This window comes from Polypterus senegalus, chromosome 1 (assembly GCF_016835505.1).
Source record: "Polypterus senegalus isolate Bchr_013 chromosome 1, ASM1683550v1, whole genome shotgun sequence".
NCBI lineage: Eukaryota > Metazoa > Chordata > Cladistia > Polypteriformes > Polypteridae > Polypterus > Polypterus senegalus.
The window spans coordinates 339251860-339278203 of record NC_053154.1 but is presented as its reverse complement, the minus strand read 5'-3'; the positions used below and the strand labels follow the sequence as shown (position 1 = coordinate 339278203).

The 26344-nt window shown below is 41.8% G+C and overlaps 1 protein-coding gene across 1 annotated transcript in view; it reads right to left on the bottom strand.

Annotated features, from left to right (window-relative positions):
* Positions 1–4891: 4891 nt before the first annotated feature.
* The window catches only part of LOC120517071 (N-acetyllactosaminide beta-1,3-N-acetylglucosaminyltransferase 3-like), a 100846-nt gene continuing 79393 nt past the window's right edge, over positions 4892–26344 (bottom strand). The window contains exon 3 of the mRNA XM_039739154.1: positions 4892–6070. Within this exon, the coding sequence (XP_039595088.1) occupies positions 5598–6070 (473 nt within the window). The 3' untranslated portion in view covers positions 4892–5597. The remainder of the gene's footprint in view (positions 6071–26344) is intronic.

The window sequence follows — 26344 nt, the reverse complement described above, 5'->3', positions numbered from 1 at the left end:
CAAGTAAAGCTGAGTCTTGAAACCGTCTGTCAAAGTCTGACAGACAATTTTCAATCTGCTTTGTGTAGCATATGTTGTCATGTTGCGCACACACCTTCCATTGCGTCTCCAGCTCTGACGCAAGATTTTGGATGTTCCCCAAATAAAGGCGCTGCAGCTTTGAGGACAGATGTTGCATTTTTCATTTGAAAGCATTAACTGAGCTAATCATATTGACCATGGTTTTGTCTTTTCCTTGCAGCCATAAATTAAGCTCATTTAACATGTTGGTCAGATCGGAAAAAAAAATGCCAAGTCTAGCAGCCATTGATCGTTAATAAGTTGATTCTATTCTGCTTGTTTAATGACAAGGAGAAACTTCTTTTTCTCCGGCCAGGGGTCTTGAAATCTCAGCAGGAATTTCTCCCTAGCCATCTGCCTCAACGAAGGCCTCTTTTATCATCTCTCCATCTTGGATGGACTTCTTATGCTTAATGATCGAGTGACTCGCCTGGGCAACGATGCTTTGGTGTGTCTGCCTTTGCTTTTGAATTCAGCTGAGTGAAAAATGATGGCTGAAAAATGATGTAACTGTGATTTTAGTTCCCTCTCCTTTCTCTTTCTCAGATCGCTTCAGATGGAAGTCAGTTTCGTAGTTTTTATGAACAGTTCGAAAATGCCTTTACACATTTTCCTACTTTGAAATAGCAACTACGATTGTGACATTGTGAGGGAAGAAAATCCTCTTCCAATTCCAAATCCAGTCCATACCCAACAATTTTTTTTAAATCCCTTCTTTAGTCACTATAAATTGGAAGGCTTACTAGATCACTTAGATAGCCGGTGTTTTGCAGTAGCTCGGGCGTTTGATCCTGCGTGCGGGATGACATGACCAGTGTGTTAGAAGAAAACAGATCTCAGACTGGCTGTATGTCAATCAAGTGGCAAATGCCATAGGGAGGATATATGATAGACTAACATTTAAAAAAAAAAAATTTTTGAATGCAGCGCTATCTACCTGCACTACCTTTCTGATCTACCGGTCGATCGCGATTGACGTGATTGATGCTGGTCTAGAGCATCATTTAGTGGGTTTTCAGCTATGATTAGGTTTGGAATATTTCCAGGACCTGGCAACACTGACTGGGATCATTGCGCTCACCAGGGGAAGCACTCTTTTTCTGTTTCTTCACTCTCAAATTATTTAATGCATCAGTCCTGCTATCGGGAATACTATTACATGTTGGATTTTGAGAAATTAATCACTCCATGCCCCCACCCCTGGCATTGTAAATGCCCCCTTATACATTTGGTCTGTAGCTGGGGCTGATTCACTGTCCCCACTCTTACCTTCAACTTACCCTTTTCTTTCCTTCTCAGTCTCCTTCTTCTGAACTAACATCTTTAGCCAGGCTCACCCGTGGTCAGTTTCCACAAGGGTCATGCAAGGCCACTGCGTGTCACCTAAGGGGTATGCACTAGCATTTTCTGAAGCTGATTGGATTCATTCCATCATTAATGTTTTGGCTACAGTTTTAATTCCTATCCTGACTCTAACCCTCTCTATTTATCTAGGCTTGGGACTAGCACCATGTTGGGCTCCGTATATGACTTTATCTTTTTACCTTTTTATCTCTATTTTTCTCTATTTCACTGATCACTTCTACCACTTTCTTTTATGTGGAATTGCTCCCTGACACTTTTACTATTTTACTATTTGACATGGATTTTACACTCCGAGAATCGCCTATTCAAGTAGTCAGCTTAAAGCACTGAGAAGAAATGCTTATGCCGGTGTGGTTCCTTATTTACCTGACGAGGTAAGAAGACGATATCGGGGCAGCCGAGCCGCGCAAAGATAAAAGATAAGATTAAATCGAGACAACTTGAGAGAAAATGGCGTTATAAACCGTCGGTGCCTTCTGTGATCCTGGGAAATGTGAACTCACTACCAAATAAGATCGACGAACTGGCTGTGCTGGTGAAAAATGTCAGAACCTACAGAGAATGCAGCTTGCTGTGTTTTAGTGAAACGTGGCTAACAACTACCATCCCAGATGCTAACGTGGAGCTACCCGGTTTAGCACAGTTAGAGCGGACAGAGACGCAAGTACCTGTGGAAAGAAGAAAGGAGGAGGACTCGCTCTCTATGTCAATACAAAGTGGTGCAACTCAGGACATGTAAACGTTAAAATCTCCACTTGCTGCAGGGACATCGAACTGTTGGCCGTAAGTCTGCGCCCCTATTACTTGCCCAGAGAGTTTGTACACGTGATTGTTGTTATTGTTTACATCCCCTCGTTTAACGCGAGATAGCAGTGACATCATCCATTCCGCAGTTGCTAAGTTACAAACGCAGCACCCTGAGGCACTTGTGCTAATCGCTGGAGACTTTAACCATGTAACGCTGGACAAAACATTACCTGCCTTCTCCCAGTATGTGGATTGTAACACTCGGGGAAACAGGACTATCGACCTACTGTATGCAAACGTTAAAGACGCATACAGCGCCACCCCGCTGCCTGCGCTTGGGAAAGCAGATCATAACCTGGTTCTGCTTCAGCCTCAATACAAACCAAGAGTGAGGGCGCTACCTACAACCACACGCTCATTCAGGAAGTGGTCCCCTGAGGCAGAGCAGGCTCTGAGAGACTGCTTTGGAACTACAGACTGGGATATATTGCTTGGGTCACATAGTGAGAACATTGAAGAGGCTGTTGAATGCACAACTGATTACATCAACTTCTGTATGGACATTGTAGTTCCAGTAAGAACAGTACGCTGCTATGCTAACAACAAGCCATGGATTACAAGTGACATCAAGGGCCTTTTGAACCAGAAGAAAAGGGCTTTTAAAGGTGGTGATCAGCATGAGCTCAAGCGTGCAGAAGGAACTCGAGTCCAGCTCAGGGCGCGAAAGAGCAGTACAGGAGAAAGCTGGAGCAGAAGTTGCAGAACAACAGCATGAAGGAAGTGTGGGATGGGATGAAGATTATCACTGGCTGCAGCTCAAGCGGGTGCCGCCATCGAGACAGACGTGGAGAGAGCAAACCAAATGAACAACTTCTTTAATAGGTTTGATCACTAACCCACTCTCACCTCGAGTACTGCATCCTCCAACCATCCTTCTGCTGATACCAGCATAGGTGAGACATCCCCACCCACAATTACAGCAGCCCAGGTGAGCAGAGAGCTGAAAAGACTTTGTGCCAGCAAAGCAGCGGGTCCAGATGGTGTATCGCCATGACTGCTGAAGGCCTGTGCGTTGGAACTGGGGAGTCCTCTACAGCGCATCTTCAACCTGAGCCTGGAACAGGGAGAGTCCCAAGGCTTTGGAAAACATCTTGTATCACCCTGTCCCAAAGGTATCACGTCCTAGTGAGCTGAATGACTTCCGGCCTGTTGCTCTGACGTCACATCTGATGAAGACCATGGAGCGGCTGCTGCTTCACCACCTGAGGCCACAGGTCCGCCATGCCCTCGACCCTCTGCAGTTCGCATACCAGGAGAAGGTGGGAGCGGAGGATGCCATCATCTATATGCTACACCGATCCCTCTCCCACCTGGACAGAGGCAGTGGTGCTGTAAGAATTATGTTTTGGACTTCTCTACGCCTTCAACACCATCCAACCTCTGCTCCTTAGAGACAAGCTGACTGAGATGGGAGTAGACTCACACCTGGTGGCATGGATTGTGGACTATCTTACAGACAGACCTCAATATGTGCGTCTTGGGAACTGCAGGTCTGACATTGTGTTCAGCAATACAGGGGCCGCAGGGACTGTACTTTCTCCGGTCCTGTTCAATCTATATACATCAGACTTCCAATATGACTCGGAGTCCTGCCACATGCAAAAGTTTGCTGATGACACTGCTATTGTGGGCTGCATCAGGAGTGGGCAGGAGGAGGAGTACAGGAAGCTAATCAAAGACTTTGTTAAATGGTGCGACTCAAACCACTTACACCTTAACACCAGCAAGACCAAGGAGCTGGTGGTGGATTTTAGGAGGCCCAGGCCCCTCATGGACCCTGTGATCATCAGAGGTGACTGTGTGCAGAGGGTGCAGACCTATAAATATCTGGGAGTGCAGCTGGATGACAAATTGGACTGGACTGCCAATACTGATGCTCTATGTAAGAAAGGTCAGAGCAGACTATACTTTCTGAGAAGGTTGGCATCCTTCAACATCTGCAGTAAGATGCTGCAGATGTTCTACCAGACGGTTGTGGCGAGTGCCCTCTTCTACGCGTGGTGTGCTGGGGTGGCAGCATAAAGATGAAAGACGCCTCACGCCTGGACAAACTTGTTAAGAAGGCAGGCTCCATTGTAGGATTAAAGTTGGACAGTTTAACATCTGTGGCAGAGCGACGGGCATTAAGCAAACTCCTGTCAATCATGAAGAATCCACTGCATCCACTGAACAGTGTCATCTCCAGGCAGAGGAGTAGCTTCAGTGACAGACTTTTGTCACTGTCCTGCTCCACTGACAGACTGAGGAGATCATTCCTCCCCCACACTATGCGACTCTTCAATTCCACCCGGGAGTAAATGCTAACATTACTCAAAGTTATTTCTTTTTATTTATTTTTTCATTTTTATTACTATTTAATTTAATATTGTTTCTTTGTATCAGTATACTGCTGCTGGATTATGTGAATTTCCCCTTGGGATTAATAAAGTATCTATCTATCTATCTATCTATCTATCTATCTATCTATCTATCTATCTATCTATCTATCTATCTATCTATCTATCAAAGAGGTCTAGAGATCCAGCACCATTTTCACATATTAAATGACCAACACATTTGAGACAGTGTCCATTTTTTCTGGACTCATTGATAATAAATGTTTATATATTATCAATTGTTTTTTAATGTAAATTAATATGCACTACAAATGATAATTACATCAAATGATTATTGTTGAAAGTACAGAATAAAAAACAAACACTATTTGAAGAACCAAAGATAAATTGCCAGAGAAGAAATATCAGATAGGTTTGTGGTTAATTCAAAGGAAAACAAGACAGATCTTTAAGTTCATTGAGTCTATCTGGTGTAACAACATTCACTTTAATAATCTATAAAGTCTTGGATGTTTCAATGCATAATACTAATCTTGATTGCCTTTCACTTTACCAAGATGGCACACTGACAGACCTGTTAGCTCAATTCTCACGAATGCAAAAAGAATCTGTCTCAGTAGAAGAGAATTTTTTTTAAATGAATGAGAATGAAACCCAAGAGTAAAGTGTTTTTATTTGATTTCAACATTTTAATGAATAAAAACACATTATTAGCATTCTCTTACCATTCAGTTCAGAAACTGTCAGAAGCAATTACCAAATTTCATCTTTCTTCTCTTCTTTTTTAGGCAATATTGCTCTTGTAGCTGACCACTCAGGACCCACTCAAAGCATAGTTTAATATAAATATACCATTATTAAATTATGAAAATATATTCACTGTATTTGTAAATAAAACTAAAAAGTTTAAAAGAAAAGAAAAAAAATCGAGTTTCTTCTTTTGGACTTCCTATTTTCCTTTTTACATTTCATATGAAGGGGATATAAAAATATAATTAAAAATTATAATTTGTTTCCCCAAACTTGTATTCATACTTCTATACAATTTTTTTGTATAATCACTCTTCCCCATATGTTCAAGAGTGTTCTTGGTGACATTCCCTTTGCATTGTTTTCAAGTGTGCTGTGTACAATCAGTGCATTTCGATATTTGCAAGCATCAAACTTTAACCCAAAGCAATAGAACCCATGTCCATGCTTCAAGATTACGTTGGCTTTAATGGCTAGAAATCCAAAATAGACATCGTCTAGAGGAAAGACAGGCAGAACTGTGGCAGCACGATAGAGAGATGGAATCAATATGCCTGGAATGATGAATCCACCACCTGATACAAATGTAGGCAGGACATTCATTGAGTACAAGTGCTGGCTTATTTGATATTTCCCACTGCGGAAAACTCTAGCACGGACACAGAGATTTCCATGAACATAACTGGTGACATTTGGTGTTCTGTTTAGATACTTAATGATAGCAGGAGGATAAACAAATACATCATCATCACCTGAAAGTAAAAAAAGAAAAACAAACATAACTTGTGTATCAAAATTACACCGTGATTACTCTGTGATTATGTTATTTTGACTCAAGAGATACTTAAGGTAAAGCTCATCTATATTCTAAAGATACATATGAAAATCTAGTAACTTAAATCTACAGTATACTAATAAAAGGCAAAGCCCTCACTCACTGACTCACTCATCACTAATTCTCCAACTTCCCGTGTAGGTAGAAGGCTGAAATTTGGCAGGCTCATTCCTTACAGCTTACTTACAAAAGTTAAGCAGGTTTTATTTCGAAATTCCATGTGTAATGGCCATAACTGAATCCTACTTACGTACATATATATGTCCATGGCCTGCAGCTCGGTCGCCGTGTGAGGCAGGGTTGCGTCCTGCGTCCCCCGGCCTCCCACGTAGTTGGCTGCCTGCCTTATATAGATTTAAATGCTTAAACGAGCAGAGCAGACACGCTGGCAAACAACACTGAAAACTCTCTTTTGTTGATTTCATTATACTTTGCCTTTTCTCTGTGCAGTTTTCCCCCTTTGTTGTATCTTAATAATGACAATTTAAAACGAGCAAAGCAGACACACTGGCAAACAACACTGAATAATCAACGGCTGCAAGTACTTTAGCTAAATAATACATTAACTAGACATTAAGCCCGTTACAATAATGGGCGCTAGAACAGTAGTGCATAAACATTAGTAGGAACAGTCTATATTAAATGGCAAGGACCTTGACCTCATTCTTGTTTCTTGTCTTAATTTTTTTGTCAAAAATATTTTTGCCAGAAGCTTCCAAAGTAAAATAATAATAAAAATAAAATAGAAACGTATATGACAATACAGTAAGTATAATTAATATTGCCTTAGTGTAAAACTTTGTAACAATCTGTAAGAAACAATATCTGAAGAAGATATTTAGGGAAAATTTTCTATTTTTTACCTCATTAAATTTTTCTGTACAATTTCATTATAGACAACATTTCTTGTAAATATTCTCTCTGAGTTTGGCAACAGTTTGCCTTGTTCAGGACCATCTACAACCTTGACAACAGCATCTGGAAAACTTAGATAGATAGATAGATAGATAGATAGATAGATAGATAGATAGATAGATAGATAGATAGATAGATAGATAGATAGATAGATAGATAGATAGATAGATAGATAGATAGATAGATAGATAGATAGATAGATACTTTATTAATCCCAAGGGGAAATTCACATAATCCAGCAGCAGTATACTGATACAAAGAAACAATATTAAATTAAATAGTAATAAAAATGAAAAAAAATGAAAAAAATTAAAATAAAATTAATGTTAGCAATAAAATTAATGTTAGTTAACTTCTAACTCTTGATAATGCAACATATAACTGACTGTAGCTGAATACTGGTTCTGGCAAGTAAATGCTAACGTTTTCAAAGGTTTGCTCTTCTGAGTCTTTCTCTTTTAGCATTTTTCTGACGGTCATTTTCTTTTTCTTCAATCGATCTTTTTGTTTGTATTATTCTTTGTCTTTCGGCCTTTCTTTTGTTGATGTTTACTTGTTGAGCTGACTGTTCTTCCAGGAGATGTTACTTATATAGGATTTGATTGTCTGTGTCTTTTGTCCTACTTGACGTGTCCTTTTTGGGTGGCATGTTGTTAGTAGATACGTCCGTAATATTTTCTCTTACAGTAATACTGGCTTTTAATGTGGCTGTAATATGTGTCCCTGTATTGTATGTCTTTAATTTTCTCTCGCAGTAATACTCGTTTGTATTTCCATAAAATGCTTGTAATTTTCTCTGACAGTAATACTGGCTTTGATATCCGTAATATGACTTTAATTTTCTGTCACAACAGTGGGCAATCAGCAGGGTGTCCCCAGCAACTGATGTAATGTGTGGCATGTAGCTGATAATCGTGCCCGTGGCATCTCCCCAGCAAGTACTGTTTAGTTCCTCAGCAAGTAATTTAATCTGTGCTGGCGTGCAGTTGATTATTTTATGTGTGGCGTCTCCCCAGCAACGGATTTTATGTGCACGGCTGCGACTACCCAATCAGCACTCTCCCCAGCAATGGTGTCCTTTATTTCTTATAATGCGCGGCCGTGGCAAGGCCATTCACTGTGTGTCCAGCTTCCAGTGTGTGTACGTCCATGGTGCCGTGCGCATGGTCGGGGCACGGTGCGATGCGTGGCGTGGTCCGCGCATGTGCAATTCACCAGAAGACACACACACACGGACACCTGGACGCACACAGTGGTTTTATTAAAGAGGATTAAACAATTAGAAGACCTAGAAAAGTAGAATGAAAATCGAGATGGAAATATTCTTAAAAAAAACAAAAAACATTATTCCTATATAACTGCTTGGTACATTTTAATATTTTTTTTTTTTAGCAAACTTAATTTTCTAATTTCGATATTGTTCCCTAAACACAGAACTTGGGAAATATTAGTTGACTTAATTAGCCCAGGAGTTCAATTAAAAACAGAAGCTGGTTGTAACAAAAACCTGCAGCCACAGGGGTTCACCATGACCGAGTTTGGGAAACACTGGTTTACATTGTTCAGGTACCCATTTTCTTTATCGTTCCAACCATAACCCCATTAACATGTCTATCAAGGTGATCACCATCGATCAAAGAACTGTCACTTACCGATTGGTTTCCATGCCCGGAGATGGCACCTACCTTTTCCATTCTCTGTGTTACATATTGCACGGCCATATCAGGCTCACTCTTGATATCCGGAGGAACATTCTGTCTTATGTATTGAATGACTGGGACAGGTTCAAGGTGTGGACTGATGATGGTGCAGGAGATAATTATACTACACAGGGGCACTATAAGAGTGAAATGCTTAAGCCCTTCACCTATGGTTCTGCATGTGAGTTGATGGCTGCCGCTGAATTGTTGCTGTCGCTTTCAAGTGTACTGAAATGGCCAAATATTTTACACCTTTGGACAACCGCCAATGCCTCTTAAACATCTTAGATTCACAGGTGACGATTTCAGTAGTGGACACTTTGATGTTTATGAATGTTTCAACTCTCAAAAGCTGGATGCAAAGTTAGCGATGAAACTGGTTGTATGCTTACAATGCTTGACAGATGCCGAATGTCACTTCAACACAACAAGTCCTGCAAAATCTAAAGTAATTGAAACAAACCATGAAACTGAAACCGATTATGACAGCAGCAGTCCAAGTTGTGAGAAAACAGTAAAAAGGAGGCGTGTCAGACGTTGTGGTACATTTTCTGATGCAGCTAGAAGGAAACAGCTTTGTGACGCTGCCACCAAATACTCACAGAAAAATCCACAAGTTAATAGACACGCTGTCACTAGAGTTTCTTCACACTCTGAATCCTCCAGGCACTCCTGAGCATAATCTAATTTTGAAAGTTGGGTCACCAATAATGTTACTGAGAAACTTACAGCCGCCGAAACTTTGTAACGGCACGAGACTTCAGGTCACGTGTCTGCAAAAGAACCTAATTGAGGCAACTATTTTTACTGGCAGTGGCTCAGGGGAGAGAGTTTTTATTCCTCACATCCCTGTTATACCCTCTGATCTCCCATTTCAATTAAAATGCCTCCAATTTCCAGTAAGGCTCTTCTTTGCAATGACAATTAATAAGTCTCAGGGACAGACCCTACAAAAGGTTGGCATTGATTTGAGGCAAGATTACTGTTCACATGGCCAACTATACGTTGCATGCTCAAGAGTAAGCTCAGTGTACAGCTTGGTCATATTACAACTGGAGGGCCGAACTGACAACATGGTATACAAAGAGATATTTAGCAAATAATTATTGGTATATTTTCCCTCAGTTTAAAAAGGTTTGTTTACTTTTCTTCTTAATAAAAATTTAAAAGCAGTACTTTGCCGCTGCGAAGCGCGGGTATTTTGCTAGTTATTAATAAACTGAAAGCCATTATTATTTTGCATAGCACTGTCTACATTAAGGGTGTCAAAATGAGATCTTGGGGACCACTTTCTTAATTAATAGCTAATTCTGCTAATGAAACAGATTTCTTTTATCTTCATTGTTACTAACATGTACTTTTATGACTCAGAACTCTTAATGGCTTCTTTTCCCCTCAAATAACAACCAAACAATAATAAGATGCAAAGTGAGCCAAAAGATGATGAGCTTACATTTCTTAATTAGCTGCCAATTCTTGCCATTTATAAAGCACAGTATTTATTTCTGTGGCTTCGTAGTGCTGTAATTTCACCAAATAAGGCATTTCTAAAGTTGTTCTAACAGCACCATCAAAATGTTTTGTGGACAAGAGCTGATTAGAATTTGTAAGATCTCTCATTTTTCCTTTTCAGTTATTTCATTGAAATATAATATTGTCATATTTCAGATATTGTTTGATGGATACACAAGTGTGAAAGGGACAAAGTTAGCTCGTCATCTGTTGGCTTGCTTTATATCTCATTATTGTTTGATGGAAATAAGCAGTTAAAGGTTCAGAATCTAAAAAAATTAGTCAATTATATTAAGGCAAAGAAGCTGTTCCATTAGCAGAATCAGTTGATGATTAAAAGAATGGCTGGAATGAAAACCTGCAGGCTCTTCAGAATCTGAATTTGATTCTTCTGCTCTACATTATTAAATTGGTCATGAATTAAACAGTCTATGGATTTGGGATACAATAAAAACAGAAAAGCTTGATTCAAATACACAAATAGCAATTTTAGACAAAAAACATTTTTACTATGATAAAAATATTTCAGTACAAAAGACTGCCGTTTCTATTATTTCAGAAAATATTTGTTTCATTTCTGAATGAATACATAATAGTGTTTTGAAATAAATCCCACTCATCTGTTATTGAATCTGCTTGATCCAGTTCAATATTGTAGAGGCCAGAGCCTGTTCTGGCAATAGCAGGTGCTAGAAATGAACCAAATTTGGATACTGCACCAATTCAATAGACCCTAAAAGACCCACTGATGATTCTATCCACCAATTTATTTATCAGCTTATCCATTGTCTGGACTGTCTTATTTCATGAGATACATGAAGAGGTACAGCCAGTCCCAGCAGATTCTAGTCCATTACTGTCTCACTCAAACTCAGCTAGTGCAGAATCACCAATTAACCAAAGTTCTCTAACCAAACCACCAAGATTTCCTCATCTTCTGAGAAGCTGTTCATGCCTCATGCTTGAATATACCCCATTATATATTGTGACTTCAGCACAACATCTACTAACAGCAACTCTAACTCAACTTATTCTCTCAGAATGGCAACATCTGTATCATGAATTGAGCACACATTGTCAGCATCTGAATATAAAGCATAAAGCACTGGCAAAATAATATAAAGCATCTTTTATCTATGTAGGTATTTGCTGTTTACATTTATTGGACATATGAAAAATACTGGATTTTCAGCATTTGAAGCTGTTGAAGTAAATGATACCAGATACAGGAAAAGAAATATTGAACTCAAACTGACTACTTGATTAATTACTAGTAGGGTTCTAAGCCCTCAAGGGATTTGTAGGGGCAGAGAATTTACAAAATGGACAGAAAGAAATCTGCCCTGGTAACGGGCAAGGACCTCAATGCCAATAGGGACTGAAAATAGCCAACTGCAAGCAATAAATAACCAAGTGCAGAACAGCAACTGTTTAAATTAAACTAGTTCAAATAACCTTAATTATAAGTACTTTTTGCTGATGGAGAAATTAATATAGTTTGATGGGATGTTCAATAGATATAATCTAAGAGCTATAAATGGGCATCAAAAAGAGTCCAAGTCACAAAATCAGAACTTCAAATAAAAATTCAAAGTCTGCAAGCTGTATCTAGCAGGGGGCAATAGCTCCCTTGTTGGAATGAGTTCTTTTGTAATTGCAGCGTATTAGATAACCCAAATCTATAAAGATATAATATAAAAAGGCGATACACTTCCCTCAGTGATACGGCGGTAAGAGATCACATAGGAGAAATAACTTAGCTTTGTTTAATGGCAGCTTATGCTGCATAACAGACAAAGGAAGCCAATGGCAAGAACCCAGGTCGGGAGTGGAAGCCCAATGTATAGAGTATGCCATTTTTGCCTTGCAGTGGAACGATTTTCAGGATCGGATGACGTTATCTTCCATCCATCCGTCGGCTCCAAAGGTATGCCGGGCAATGTTCCAAGGCTTTATACTCTTTCTTCATGTGCAGGCCCCCACTCAGGTGAATCATGTTATTCCAAATAAGGCAAAGAGGATACAGTTTCATGCTGACTTTGACACACAAAAATAGTATACAATGGTCCTCAGTGTGACTGCCTATTTCACTGTTGTCCCTAACTGTCTTATAATGCTTGCCTAGTAGTTCTTATATGGTAAACTCCTGTGCGAAATCTGGCTCTGTGTCAACCGTGCATGTGAGTAGAAAAGGACAGATTTATAAAATATACTAGCAGAATACCCACGCTTCGCAGCGGAGAAGTAGTGTGTTAAAGAAGGTAAGAAAAAGAAAAGGAAAAATTTTAAAAATAACGTAACATGGTTGTTAATGTAATTGTTTTGTCATTGATATGAGTGTTGTTCTCATATCTATCTATATATATATATATATGTTGTTCTCATATCTATCTATATATATATATATCTCTGTCTATCTATATATATATATATATATATATATATATATGTTGTTCTCATATCTATCTATACTAATAAAAGGCAAAGCCCTCACTCACTCACTCACTCACTCACTCACTGACTCACTCACTCACTGACTCATCACTAATTCTCCAACTTCCCGTGTGGGTGGAAGGCTGAAATTTGGCAGGTTCATTCCTTACAGCTTCCTTACAAAAGTTGGGCAGGTTTTATATCGAAATTCTACGCGTAATGGTCATAACTGAAAGCAGTTTTTCTCCATTTACTGTAATGGAGATGAGCTTCAACACCGTGGGGGCGGAGTTTCGTGTGACATCATCACGCCTCCCACGTAATCACGCAGTACATAGAAAACCAGGAAGACCTCAAAAAAGTGCTCAAGAAAACATGCATTATATAATTGAGAAGGCAGCGAAACAATAAGAAGCGAAGCGAAAGTGACATATACAACCATATTCATGAGTTCTGCTACTGAAACAAAGCACGATGTAAACCTACACTTTAAATTAAGTTCATAGACAGGCTGCGCTGGCGCTTGTAATTTAGTGCCTGCCCATATAAGGCGTCCGTCAGCGCAATCCAATAGCAAACTGCCACGGGTAAATATTCACGGGTGAAGGACTGTGCTTATGGAGAGGAAGATGAGATGGTCAGGGTGGTGTTTGACACAAACTCAGCGAAACTGCGAGAGAAAGTTTTAAGTGCCAGGACTAAGGTAACATTAAATAAAGCTATGGACATAGCATTAAGATGGCACCAGCACAGCTGGGAACCTTCGATGCATGTACACCGAGTGGCTCACGTGAACTGACGCAGTGCACAGATAAAAAGCAACAGTTCCAAAGAGCGCTGAACAAAACCGAATTACACAATTGAAAAGGCAGCAAAAAATATAAAGCGTCTGATAAGCATATTCATAAATCCAGCTACTGCGGAAACAAAGCACACGGTGGAAAAAGTCAATGTCCCGCTAAAGGAAGACAGTGTAAAAAACCCGTGCATGCAGTGTGTCAGGTCTCAGATAAAGAAGAAGACGAGCTGTTTATTGATGCAGTAAGAAACGAATCGATGAATGAAACCTGTCATCTTTACAATGATTGACAAACACGGAATGTAACTTGAACACAACACATCCTACAAATACGAACCTGATTGAAAGAAATAATGATAATCAAATCCTTGATGACAGCAACACTCAGTAACACTCACAAAACAAATACTGTATATTGACAGTCATGTTACGTTATTTTTAAAATGTTCCCTTTTCTTTTTCTACCTTTTTTAACACACTACTTCTCCGCTGCGATATGCGGGTATATATATATGTATATATATATATCCCGCTCTAAATACTCGAATAATGGATACTTTATTCGCCATCAATGATTGTTTTTGTAAAGCCATACTCAGTGTATTCATTAGATGAACGGTAAAAAAGTAAGAGCGAGGGGAGGATGACTCATTTAGGCATGCAGGCTGTAGTGCTGGCGTCAACTCTATCTGAATTGCGCGATCACATTTGAAAAATATATCTTTTCAAGTTCTATTTAGTCCATATGTGTCAAACTCAAGGGCCGCGGCCACATCCGCCCGGGCGTAATTATATCCGCCCGCGAGATCATTTTATATACTGTATTATTGTTATTAATGGCCCGAGTATATGAAGCGCTGGTAACACAATAAACTACAGATCCCATAATGCAGCGCTTCAGCTGCCTTGCCAACACACTTACCGCGTTAATCAAGTCTACCTTATGATGCTGCAAGTTATTGGCGGCTAGAGTTATTGCGCACTGAGTTTGCACGGCGCTTTGGTGACTTTGAAGAACAAAAAAAGTCCGTCTACATGCGGCTCGAACCTTGTGCATGTTTGGTAGCACATATCTGTGTGAGAAGCTCTTCTCAGTGATAAAGACTAACAAAACAGCACACAGGAGTCGCCTCACTGATGAGCACCTGCAATCCATCCTGAGAATCTCCACAACACAGAACCTCACACCAAACAGAAACGAACTTGTGGCCAAAAAAAGATGCCAGGCGTCCAGCTCTAAAATGACATATGAGCAAAGACAACTGAATGATTTGATTTGTTATTGCACGTAAGAGCGGGAGTCAACCATTTTAACAAACAGCGTATTGCACTGATACGAAATAGCTGTGTGTGTATATATGTAGATATGTATGTATATGTATATATATGTTTATATATGTGTGTGTGTATGTATGTATATATATATATATATGTATTTGTGTGTATGTATGTATGTGTGTATATATGTAGATATATATGTATGTATATATGTGTATATGTATAGATATGTATATATATATATGTTTATGTGTGTGTGTAAATATATATATATATATATATATATATATATATATATATATATATGACAACACTCATCACTCACAACAGTGACAAAACAATTACATTGACAATCAGGTTACGTTATTTTCAAAATGTTTCCTTTTCTTTTCATTGCTTTTTTAACACACTACTTCTCCGCTAAGCTGGGTATTTTTGCTAGTCTATATATATATATGTCAATCTATCTATATATATATATATACCCGCGCTTGGCAGCGGAGAAGTAGTGTGTTAAAGAAGGAAAGAGAAAGAAAAGGAAACATTTTAAAAATAATGTAACATGATTGTCAAAGTAATTATTTTGTGCATTTGGCAGCAGCGTCACAAAGTTGTTTTCGTAGCTGCATCAGAAAATGTACCACGACATCTGACATGCCTCCTTTTACTGTTTTTTCACAGCTTGTATTGCTGCTGTCATATATATACACACACACACACACACACACATACATACATACATACATACATACATACATATATATATAACATATATATACACATACATATCTTCATATCTACATATCTATATACATATCTACATATACATATATATATATATATATATATATACACATACATACCTATCTACATCATATATACACACACACACACACACACACACATACATACATACATATATATATATATATATATATTGTCACAAGAACGAGACATGAACAGATAAAGAGTTGGGGCAGCCACCCGTATATTATGGTATCCTGGCTGCAAAATCGTTTTCTTTAAAATACAGCACTGAAGTGCTTACAACAGAGTCCAAAACAAGACTGACACAGAAGGGAAAAGGGAAGGCTTTTAAAGGGGGAGACAGGAAGTGAGGTCATAAGGGTCGGGCACGTGTTCATGTTCATTGGTTTAGTCCCGGATGTGACATCAGGGGGGCCGGAGCTGGCAAGGTCTGTCTCCATTGGCTCGGTCCCAGAAGTGACGTCCAGAGAGACAGGTGGAACCTCCCGGGTTAGGTCTACAGGGAAGTGAGAAAGAGAGTTAGTGCGCTCTGCCACATCCCGCATGGCTCAGAACTGCCTTCACTCGAGCCCTTTAGCTGCCTCCCATGCGCGTGTGACAAGGCCCCCCCCTCAGCCCAGACCCGTCGGGTCGGGCGACCCTAACCGAGAGGTCGTAAACCCGAGAGAGAGCATCGGCGTTGGCATGGAGAGCACCCCGACGATGAACGAGCGAAAACTTGTACGGCTGCAGGTCAAGAAACCACCGGGTGACCCGCGGATTCGACTCCTTGTGCAGGGCCATCCACTGTAGAGGTGCATGGTCCGTGACAAGGGTGAACTCACGGCCCAACAGGTAGTACCTCAGCTGAGTGATCGCCCATTTAATCGCCAGAGCCTCCCTCTCCACCGCCGCATACCTGGTCTCCCTGGAACATGACGGGGTGTTCGACACCATCGACACTTTGGCTCAGCACGGCTCCCAGGCCTGTGTCCGGCGTCCGCCTGGAGGATGAAAGGCAAAGAAAAGTTAGGTGCCATCAAAATAGGTGCGGACGTAAGGGCCTTCTTCAAGTCACCAAATGCAGTGTCTGTTTTTGCAGTCCATACCACAATGTTCGGGGCCCTCTTCTTTGTTAAATCAGTCAAGGGCGCCGCTTTCTCCGAAAACCGGGGTACAAACCGGCGGTAGTACCCGGCTAACCCGAGAAAGGCTTGGACCTGCCGCTTGGTTCGTGGACGGGCCATTTCAGAATGGCATCAATTTTGGAGCACTGTGGCCTTACGGTACCCCGACCCACCAGGTAGCCTAAATATTTGGCCTCGCTTAATCCAAAGAAACATTTCTTGGGATTAATCCGAGCCCGGCCTCACCAAGTGTCCGTAATACCGCTTGGACATGCTGTAGGTGTTCCTTCCATGTGCTGGAATAGATGACCACGTCATCTAGGTAGGCAGCACTGTATGAGTTATGAGGCCGAAGCACTTTGTCCACCAGACGCTGAAAGGTTGCTGGAGCCCCGTGTAACCCAAATGGAAGGACACGATACTGCCAGTGTCCGCTAGGGGTACTAAACGCGGTTTTTTCCTTGCGGAGTCCGTTAAAGGAACCTGCCAGTACCCTTTGTCATGTCAAGTGTGGTCAGGTATTGAGCCTGTCCAAGCCTCTCGAGGAGGTCGTCCACGCGTGGCATTGGATAGGCATCAAATTGGGAGACTTGGTTAAGCCGACGGAAGTCATTGCAGAACCTCCAACTCCGTCAGGCTTACCGACGAGCACAATGGGGCTGGACCAGGGACTATAACTCTCCTCAATTACACCTAGTTCCAGCATGCGCTTGATCTCAAGCTCCACTTCAGCCTTTTTTGCCTCGGGAAGACGGTACGGGCGTTCTCGGACAACAACCCCGGGCTCTGTCACAATGTTGTGCTCAATCAGAGAGGTCCTTCCGGGTGTTCACTGACTACCTCTCGAACGGTCCGGATAACTGTTTCCAGCTCCTGCCGCTGCCTGGGTCTCAAGTCTGCGCCAAAGTTAAGGTCGTGTGTGTGAGCGAAGAGTGAGCGGGCTGGCCGGAGGAGGGATCGGGGTCCCTGTCCTTCCACGGTTTCAGCAGGTTCACATGATATACCGCTCCTTTGGCCGACGCATTGGGTTGACTCACCAAATAGTCGACCAGTCCCTTCCTCTCCTTAACTTCGTAGGGGCCCTGCCAGTGGGCAAGCAACTTAGAGTGGGAGGTAGGCACTAGGACCATGACCCGATCTCCGGGTGGAACTCCCAAGAGACGTGCAGCGTTGTAGTAGCGAACCTGTGCTGCTTGAGCCTCCTCCATGTGACTTTTAAGGACAGGCGAATCTTTCCAAATCTATCGCAGAACTGCGCCGATATACTCCAGTATGTTAGTGGTGGGAAGAGCCTCTTCTTCCCAGCCTTCTTTCAAAATATCCAATATGCCCCGAGGTTGTCGCCCATACAGTAGTTCAAAGGGGAGAACCCGTGGAGGCTTGTGGGACTTCCGATAGGCAAAAGGACGAGGGGGAGGAGCTGATCCCAGTTCCTTCCATCCTCGCTGACCACCTTACGTAGCATTTGCTTGAGAGTTTGATTAAACCTCTCTACTAATCCGTCGGTTTGAGGATGATACACCGAGGTTTTTAAATGCTTTATTTTCAGTAATCTGGCAGTCTCCTTGAACGTCTCCGAGGTGAAGGGGTCCCCTGGTCTGTCAAGACTTCTTTGGGGATCCCCACGCCAATACCCCTAGTAATTCCCGTGCGATGGCTTTAGAGGTAGCTGAGCGCAACGGAACAGCTTCGGGTATCGTAGCATAATCCACGAGGACTAAAATGTACTTGTGTCCTCGGCTGAGGGCTCTAGAGGTCCCACCAGGTCGACCCGATTCTGTGGAAGGGAACGCCAATCAAGGGAATAGGAACAAGAGGAGCACGGTCCCTCCTAGGAATCTGTCGCAGTTGACACTCCGGCAGGAAGCGCCAAAGCACGAACCTCCTCATTAATTCCTGGCCAGTAAAACCGGAGCTTGATCCGCTCCAGAGTTTTTTCGGTGCCCAGGTGGCCACCTAGGAGGTGGGCGTGTGCTAGCTCGCAGACCTGCCGCCGAAGGTACGCGGCACTAGCAGCAGCCTCGCCTCCTGCCCGTCATGCATTGCTACACGGTAAAGGAGGTCATTATCTAACACAAAGTAGGGGCCCTGTGGCATCGACTGACTAGTGCGCTGGCCATTGACAAGGACCACTGCATTTTTTACAAACTTCAGGGAGTCGTCATTCCATTGCTCCCTTTGAAAGAAGCCGGCGTCTTTTAAATTGAAACCGCAACACGGAGAGAGGGTCAGCGCCGACCTCAATGGGCGTGGTTTCCTCCCGCTCCGCCGGCGTTGGTGGATGACGTGTCAGCCTGCGACGGCCCGGGAGTTGCCACGCCAGCCAGGACGGCTGCTTCACCTCTCTCTGCCGGCTGATTACACGGCGTGGAGGCAGCTTGAGACGGGTCATCTCCGTCCATAACGAGGCCCAACTTAACCCGGGAGTGGTATGTGTCTCACCGCTTTTAATGTCAGACCAGTCCCGCCCTAGTATCACCGGGTGTGGAGGATCAGGAAGGATTGCCACGGTTACTTTCTGGACTGATCCTCCGTAGCTAATGACACAAGCGGCGGTGCTGTACCAGCGGGTTTCCCCGTGGACACAGGTTATACTGGTCTTGAATTTTAGCCATTGTCGCGGTAGCACAAAGCGGCGGGCAACAATGGAAATGTTGCTGCCGGAATCGAGCAGAGCGAAGTTTTAAACCCGCTAACGATCACCACGCCTGTATGCGGGACCGCCAACGGGTTTGTCAGAGCACACCAAGCCCTCCTCCCTCCACCTGCATTCCTCCTCGCCTCCAAGCGGTTTATGCGTGCCAGCGCCCGGACGCCGATGCAAGCTCCGGTTATACAGGGAGGGGCTAGGTCTTGGGACATACCCGGCTGAGTTTGGCAGAAGGACGGTTCTGCTCTCCCAGAGTGTGAGGCCGCCTCTGTGTTTCCAGAAGCTCTATGAGCCCTGACATGTTCAAACTGCACGCCCCAGACCGGCTGGGTGAAGCCCTGGGGAAGTGCTTTCAGGAGCAGATAGCACGCTACCTGCTCAATGACCTGGTAGGGCTTGTTTTCCAAGGGCCGTAGCCACTGCCATACTTTTGCCCATAAGGACCAGGCTTGTTTACTGGTCGGCCTCTCAGGGTCCAACCTCCACTTCGTTATTTTACTCACCTGCCAGTCTGGGGCACCCCAAGGTGGTAAAAGGGGCTGTGGTTTCACTGGGGGGCAGGCACTCTCCCCCAAGAGAGCATACTGAGTCCCTCTTGTCTCCCTCCAGGGCAGCCCAATTGGTGAGCCCCACCCGCACACTCCCTGGCCTCTCTAGATGGCCTAGTTCTGCGTGCTGGGAGCGGAGCCCGCACCGGTCTCGCCAACCACGGGCACCCTCCCCGCCTGAATACTCGCCCCGCACGCTCCCACCTGGGTGTTTTGCAGGTCCTGTCCCCTTCTCTTCTGGGACTTCTCCATCCTGCCGACTACGCCACTGTCACAAAACGAGACAAAGACAGAAAAGGTTTGGGGCAGCCACCCATGTAATTTGGTATCCTGGCTGCAATCGTTTTTCTTTAAATACCAGCACTGAAGTGCTTACAACAGAGTCCAAAACAAGACTGACACAGAAGGGAAAAGGGAAGGCTTTTAAAGGGGGAGACAGGAAGTGAGGTCATAAGGGTCGGGCACGTGTTCATCGTTCATTGGTTTAGTCCCGGATGTGACATCAGGGGGGCCGGAGCTGGCAAGGTCTGTCTCCATTGGCTCGGTCCCAGAAGTGACGTCCAGAGAGACAGGTGGAACCTCCCGGGTTAGGTCTACAGGGAAGTGAGAAAGAGAGTTAGTGCGCTCTGCCACATCCCGGCATGGCTCAGAACTGCCTTCACTCGAGCCCTTTAGCTGCCTCCCATGCGCGCGTGTGTGACAATATATATACACATACATATCTTCATATCTACATATCTATATACATATCTACATATACACACATATATATATATATATATATATATATATATATATACATACATACCTATCTACATCATATATACACACACACATAATACATACACACACACAAATTATATATATGTGTGTATGTATGTATGTATGTATGTGTGTGTGTGTGTGTGTGTGTGTGTGTGTGTATATATACACATACATATACTTGTGTGTATGTCTGTATGTGTCTATATGTGTGTGTATAGGTTTGGTCACTGAGTGCAAGGGAAAAATAATAAATTATAATCTATAAGTTATTAAACAGTAAAACATTAACGTTTTAAGAAGTACAGGTACATTGAAATTACATTTTCTATGTGAACGTTCAAATTTGTGCCTCTGGTAATGTGCCTTACCGGCATTTAAAGAAAATTAGTTTTGTGTCCTCTGCAGTGTTAAGAGAGAAAGGCTTTGGTTTGGGATAAAAGGAAAAAAGTTGTAAAGAAAGGAAAGTTGCCTTTTTCTTTTATATAGTATAGAGAGATGTGTTCGCTGACGTTATGATCGCCTTTTGGGGACAGTCGCGGTGGGTCTTGTGTAGACTGGTGAGACGTCCCCGCCATTAATCGGCTGTGATGGCACTGTCAGTCCTCCACTCCTGTGCGTGTCTTCATAATCCGAGCTGAGGACCTCATAATTGTATACGTGCAAAAGAAAGTGTGAATCGCCTTAATATTATTTTGCCGTGGTGTAGAAAAGGGGTCCTGTGTTTGCACTTGTCTGGGCTATAGCGCAGGGGGAGGATGAAAAAAATTAAAAGTGTTCACTTTGACTTAAGGCAGAAGCGCAATCAGCGTCTCAAAGGCCGGCACAGCTATGCACGCGCGCTGGCTGCTCGACTTTTGCTGGGCAGGAGACCCCAGTTTTTGCAAACATGTTCATGATATCAAAAGTCTCAGCACTCTTTGGAGGTCATTCATATATATATATAGCAAAATACCCGCGCCTCGCAGCGGAGAAGTAGTGTGTTAAAGAAGTAATGAAAAAGAAAAGGAAACATTTTAATAATAACGTAACATGATTGACATTGTCATGAGTGTTGCTGTCATATATATGCCTGCCTAAATAAGTCACCCTCGCTTTGCTCTTACTTTTTACCGCTCATTTAATCATGGCTAGTGGCGGAAAAATTATAAAATGGAAGGAGGATGGCTTTACCAAAACAATTATTGATGGCGGATCGATTATTCATAAAGCTTGAATTGGTGATCTGTTTTTCTGTGTTAACCTCATATTTTTTCATACTTCTTCTCAAACTAAGGTGGTGCGCGGGTAAAATGAATCGGGATGCGCTGATCAATGTAATCGGTGTACCAGGAAATTATGCACTGACAAAAGCTCCCCTTTGCTTGTAATGCAAAGTGTGATTAAATGCATTATTTTTTAACGCGTTATGGAGCACATGCATCAAGCTTCTCAGCTGTGCTTGTGCTAAGAACAGGAAAGATTTTAAAAATAATGTAACACGATTGTCAATGTGACCTTTTGTAAGTAGTGCCTGGAGGATTCAGTGTGGAGAAACTCTAGAGACAGCGTGTGTATTAACTTGTGGATTTTTCTGTGAGTATTTGGTGGCAGTCTGACGAAGTTGCTTCGGAAGACGGCGTTAGCCGCGGAGCTCAGCTCAGACCGAAATGAGATGAATGGGAGGGGAGATGATGACGTGACTCCCCCACCCGCCTTAACTGTCAATCCCCCACAAACACAGTCTCTCGGAATTTGCATAAGCACACCCCTTAACCTACAATTTTAACTTAGTTACAAAGTGATCAAAACTCGCTTATATCCTGCGTCCCTCTCATTAAACTTGTATCCCGCATTACCTGTGGGCATGTGAAACGCCAGCGGTAGCCTGTCTATGAACTTAATTTAAAGTTTAGGTTTACACCTTGCTTTCTTTCCGAGGTAGCAGCACTCATGAATATGGTAGTATATGTTACTCGCTCGCTTCTTATTGTTTCGCTGCCTTCTCAATTATATAATGCATGTTTTCTTAAGCGCTTTTGGAGTTCTTCCTGGTTTTCTACGCGACTGCGTTGACAGTCAGTTCACGTGATTACGTGGGAGGCGTGATGATGTCACACGAAACTCCGCCCCCCACGTCATTGCAGCTCAACTCCATTACAGTTAATGGAGAAAAATACCTTCCAGTTATGACCATCAGGCATAGAATTTCGAAATGAAACCTGCCCAACTTTTGTAGGTAAGCTGTAAGGAATGAGCCTGCCAAATTTCAGCCTTCTACCTACACGGGAAGTTGGAGAATTAGTGATGAGTGAGTGAGTGAGTGAGTGAGTGAGTGAGTGAGTGAGTGAGTGAGTGAGTGAGTGAGTGAGGGCTTTGCCTTTTATTAGTATAGATTTGCATAGAGCACAGTGACATATTAAACATATACACATATTACACAAGCAAAACAAGTCAAAATCAAATGATTATTTTTTTTTAAGAAGACCTTTAAGTGAAGGAAGGTGCTGTCTTGGCTCAGAGAGGGAAACGTTCAGGACCTTCCTTGTGGGAAGCACCGTGTTTACTCGTGTTAGTGCTGGCTCTTTATCTGTAAATAATATGGCAGGTGTGCATAGAAAATAAAACTCACGATTGCTACATCATTAAACTAAATGGTGAAATGAAAAGGTCATAAAGCTAATACACAAAATAAAAACAGCATGTGACATATTCTTGAGAGATGTTCAGAAAGTTAGTTTGCTGGCTTGATGGCTTGGCTTTTCAGGTTGACAAGGAGGCGTACTACTATGTCTGCATTAGGCAACACAGAAGAAAGGATTCTTATTTTATTTCAAATATTGTGCATGCTATCTTTGAATGTTTGCCCCATTTATTTTTGAGTTAATAAACCAATCATTTTTTTTAAAAAACACTGGATGCATTAAAATTTTGTTCTGGGTTTAAGGTGGCACACAGATATATTCTCACCAATAAAATTCAGCTTTTGTTGTACACTAGGCATGGGCAGAAAAAATGTCTTGCAGGAAGTCCTTTAAATAGAGAAGGTCAAAGGCGGTAACCATTGACTGGAAATTTTATTGTTACATCTGCTCTACACTCAGAGAAACAATCATAACAAATGACCTGAGGGTTGCCAAGAAATCACACCAGCCAGAAAAGCAAAGACAATTCATTTCAAAAAGTTCTAAATAAAAATCTAAAAACTCATCTGCACACGGTATCTTTTACAGGAGACACCTATTATTGATTTAATTTAAAACTGTCTTTATTCATGATCCTCTTTCTATTAGAAACAGCTGAACAGAAACAAACAATGTTGTGAGGCTCAACAATATGAACACTGTTTTTCTTCTTTCTAGCTGCTGCTGCAATGTTAAAAAGGCATATGTCTGATGTTGATTGTTTGTGGGAATATGTGCAGGCACATGAGGTGGTGGCCAAGCATTGAGGCCCCTGCTCAGTGAGGACATTCAGCTGTTGTAGGTTAACATTAAAGATTATTGTAACAATGGAAGGAGCAAGTGATGCTGGCAAGATCCAGGGGGAAGTGTTACTTGAATGACTGCCCCTAACAAGCAGGGAGGGATGATAAATGAAGAAAAGAGAAAGGGAACTGGAGCTATCAGAGCCAAAAGGAGACGATTCAAACATCATCTTAAAGACATCTCACTCTTCAGTGTTGTCACTACATGTCTGGATCTCAAATCCTTTTGGGATCATGAGCTATTGGATAGTCACCTTGATAGTCCTTCTAAGTTTGACTGAATATAATGACAAGGAGCCTTCCTGTCCTTTTCTGTGTGGCAGCAGCTGGACTCTTTTCAATTAAAACAGTTGTACATTCCCACTCATTTTTGAACAGTAGCAACAACAGCCTCTCTGTTTGTTTGTAATGAGTTTAGTATCGTGCAGTATTCTGGCAATAAATAAGTACTGCTCTACGAATTGTAAAACGGTGCTGTACTAGCAAAACTCAATACTGTTACTACAAGAAAATGTGACTAAAATTGCTTGAAGTTGCCTTTATTGTGTCTTTAAGCGTGGAGTGGCAGTACTGATTCTGTGCATGTGGCGCTGTATCTGTGTGACAAGGAGAAAACTAAATCATACTAGCTGTGCTTTGTTGTGCACTCAAAACTTGTTGATATGATAAAGTTAATGTGCATTTCAATAATAATACATAATAATTCCATGAGGTTTGGGACAAGGCTACATGTTTCTTTGGTTTACTACTCTGCTCCATGGTTTAAAATGATCAATTAAACATTTCAGGCATCATTAAATTGCATATTGCAGACTTTAATTTAAGGGCATTTTCGTACATTTCGGTCAAACCATTTAGAAATGACAACACTTTTTATACATGGTCCCCTCATTTCAGGGCACCATAATATTTGGGATATAGCAATAGCAGGTATATTAAAGTATTCCCATTTAGCACTTTGTAACATATCCCTTGCATACAATGATTGCTTGAAGTCTGTGATTCATAGACATCACTACCTGGCGAGTATCTTTTCTAGTGATGATCTTCTAGACTTAAGTTAAAGGGTAAGAGGGACAAATTAAGGAAAAATGGAGCTTTGTCCCAAACATTATGGTGGACACTGTATTCATGAGCCCCCAAATGTAAATACTGTACTGGCTTAAATTCAAATTAATTTTGAATTTGCCTGCGTTGTGGTGATGTCATTGTACTAACTTTAATTAAAGTTGGAATATTCTCCTCACCAACCTGTTCTGCGTCTTTATTTCATTAACAAGCGACCTATGAACAGACCCACAGATGCTCAGTTACAATGTGTAACATGGGGATGAATTCATTATTTGTACCTTGCTGTTTAATATTTTGCTCTTTGTTAACATTCAGGTTATTTAAACCATTGTTCCCTAATAAGTACACTGCCTAATATGTAGCAGCTGCCTTTTAGCATTCAGTTTCATTTACACCTGTGTTAATTCTGCTGATCTGTAATTGTCACTTAAGTTTGCATTTGATTCCAAGTTATCCATTTATTTACTTCAATATCACTTTTATTATCGGTGGTGAGGTGTCAAAGCTTGCATTGCAACTAAAGTTGGAATTTTGGTTTTAATCCAAAATTAAATTAGTTTACATTTCCCTAAACTCCTAGCAGTAACAAAGCCTTTTCATTGCAGTATCTCATATCACGAATCAACAAAGTAGCGGAATGAATAGCCTTAAAGCTGAAATGCCCTTTTGTGCAAAAATGTACCTCCAGCAAAGGTTCTGGAATTATATTTGAATACTACATGGCAAAGGTGCTGTTAAGTTCCCTGAATATGTTTATTTCAACCGTGTTCCGGCATTATTTGTAGCATTTAGATACAGCTAAATAGGTGTGATCTTCGTTATTGAAAATAAACAGATGTTTGTATTTTGGTTTATCCTATCAGCACTTGCTCCCAACCACACCTTTCATGCCCCCTCTGTTAGGGTGAGATTTTATTTTTTTATAGATTCACTAGGGGGCTCTGCCCCCTGCTCGCTTTGCTCACCAACCCCCAGCCCAGTCACTTTACATCTCATGTATATGGATTTCACTTTCACCAAACAACAGATCTTTTAATTCTCGTGGATACACCTTTTCATTGGGAAGAAACACTACTTTTCCCTGATGGCAACACGAATTAGATAATCGACAAGTATCCGACTTGAAATTTAAAGCCGAACATTATCTACATACTTCTGTCATATTACCTATGTCCATAGAGTC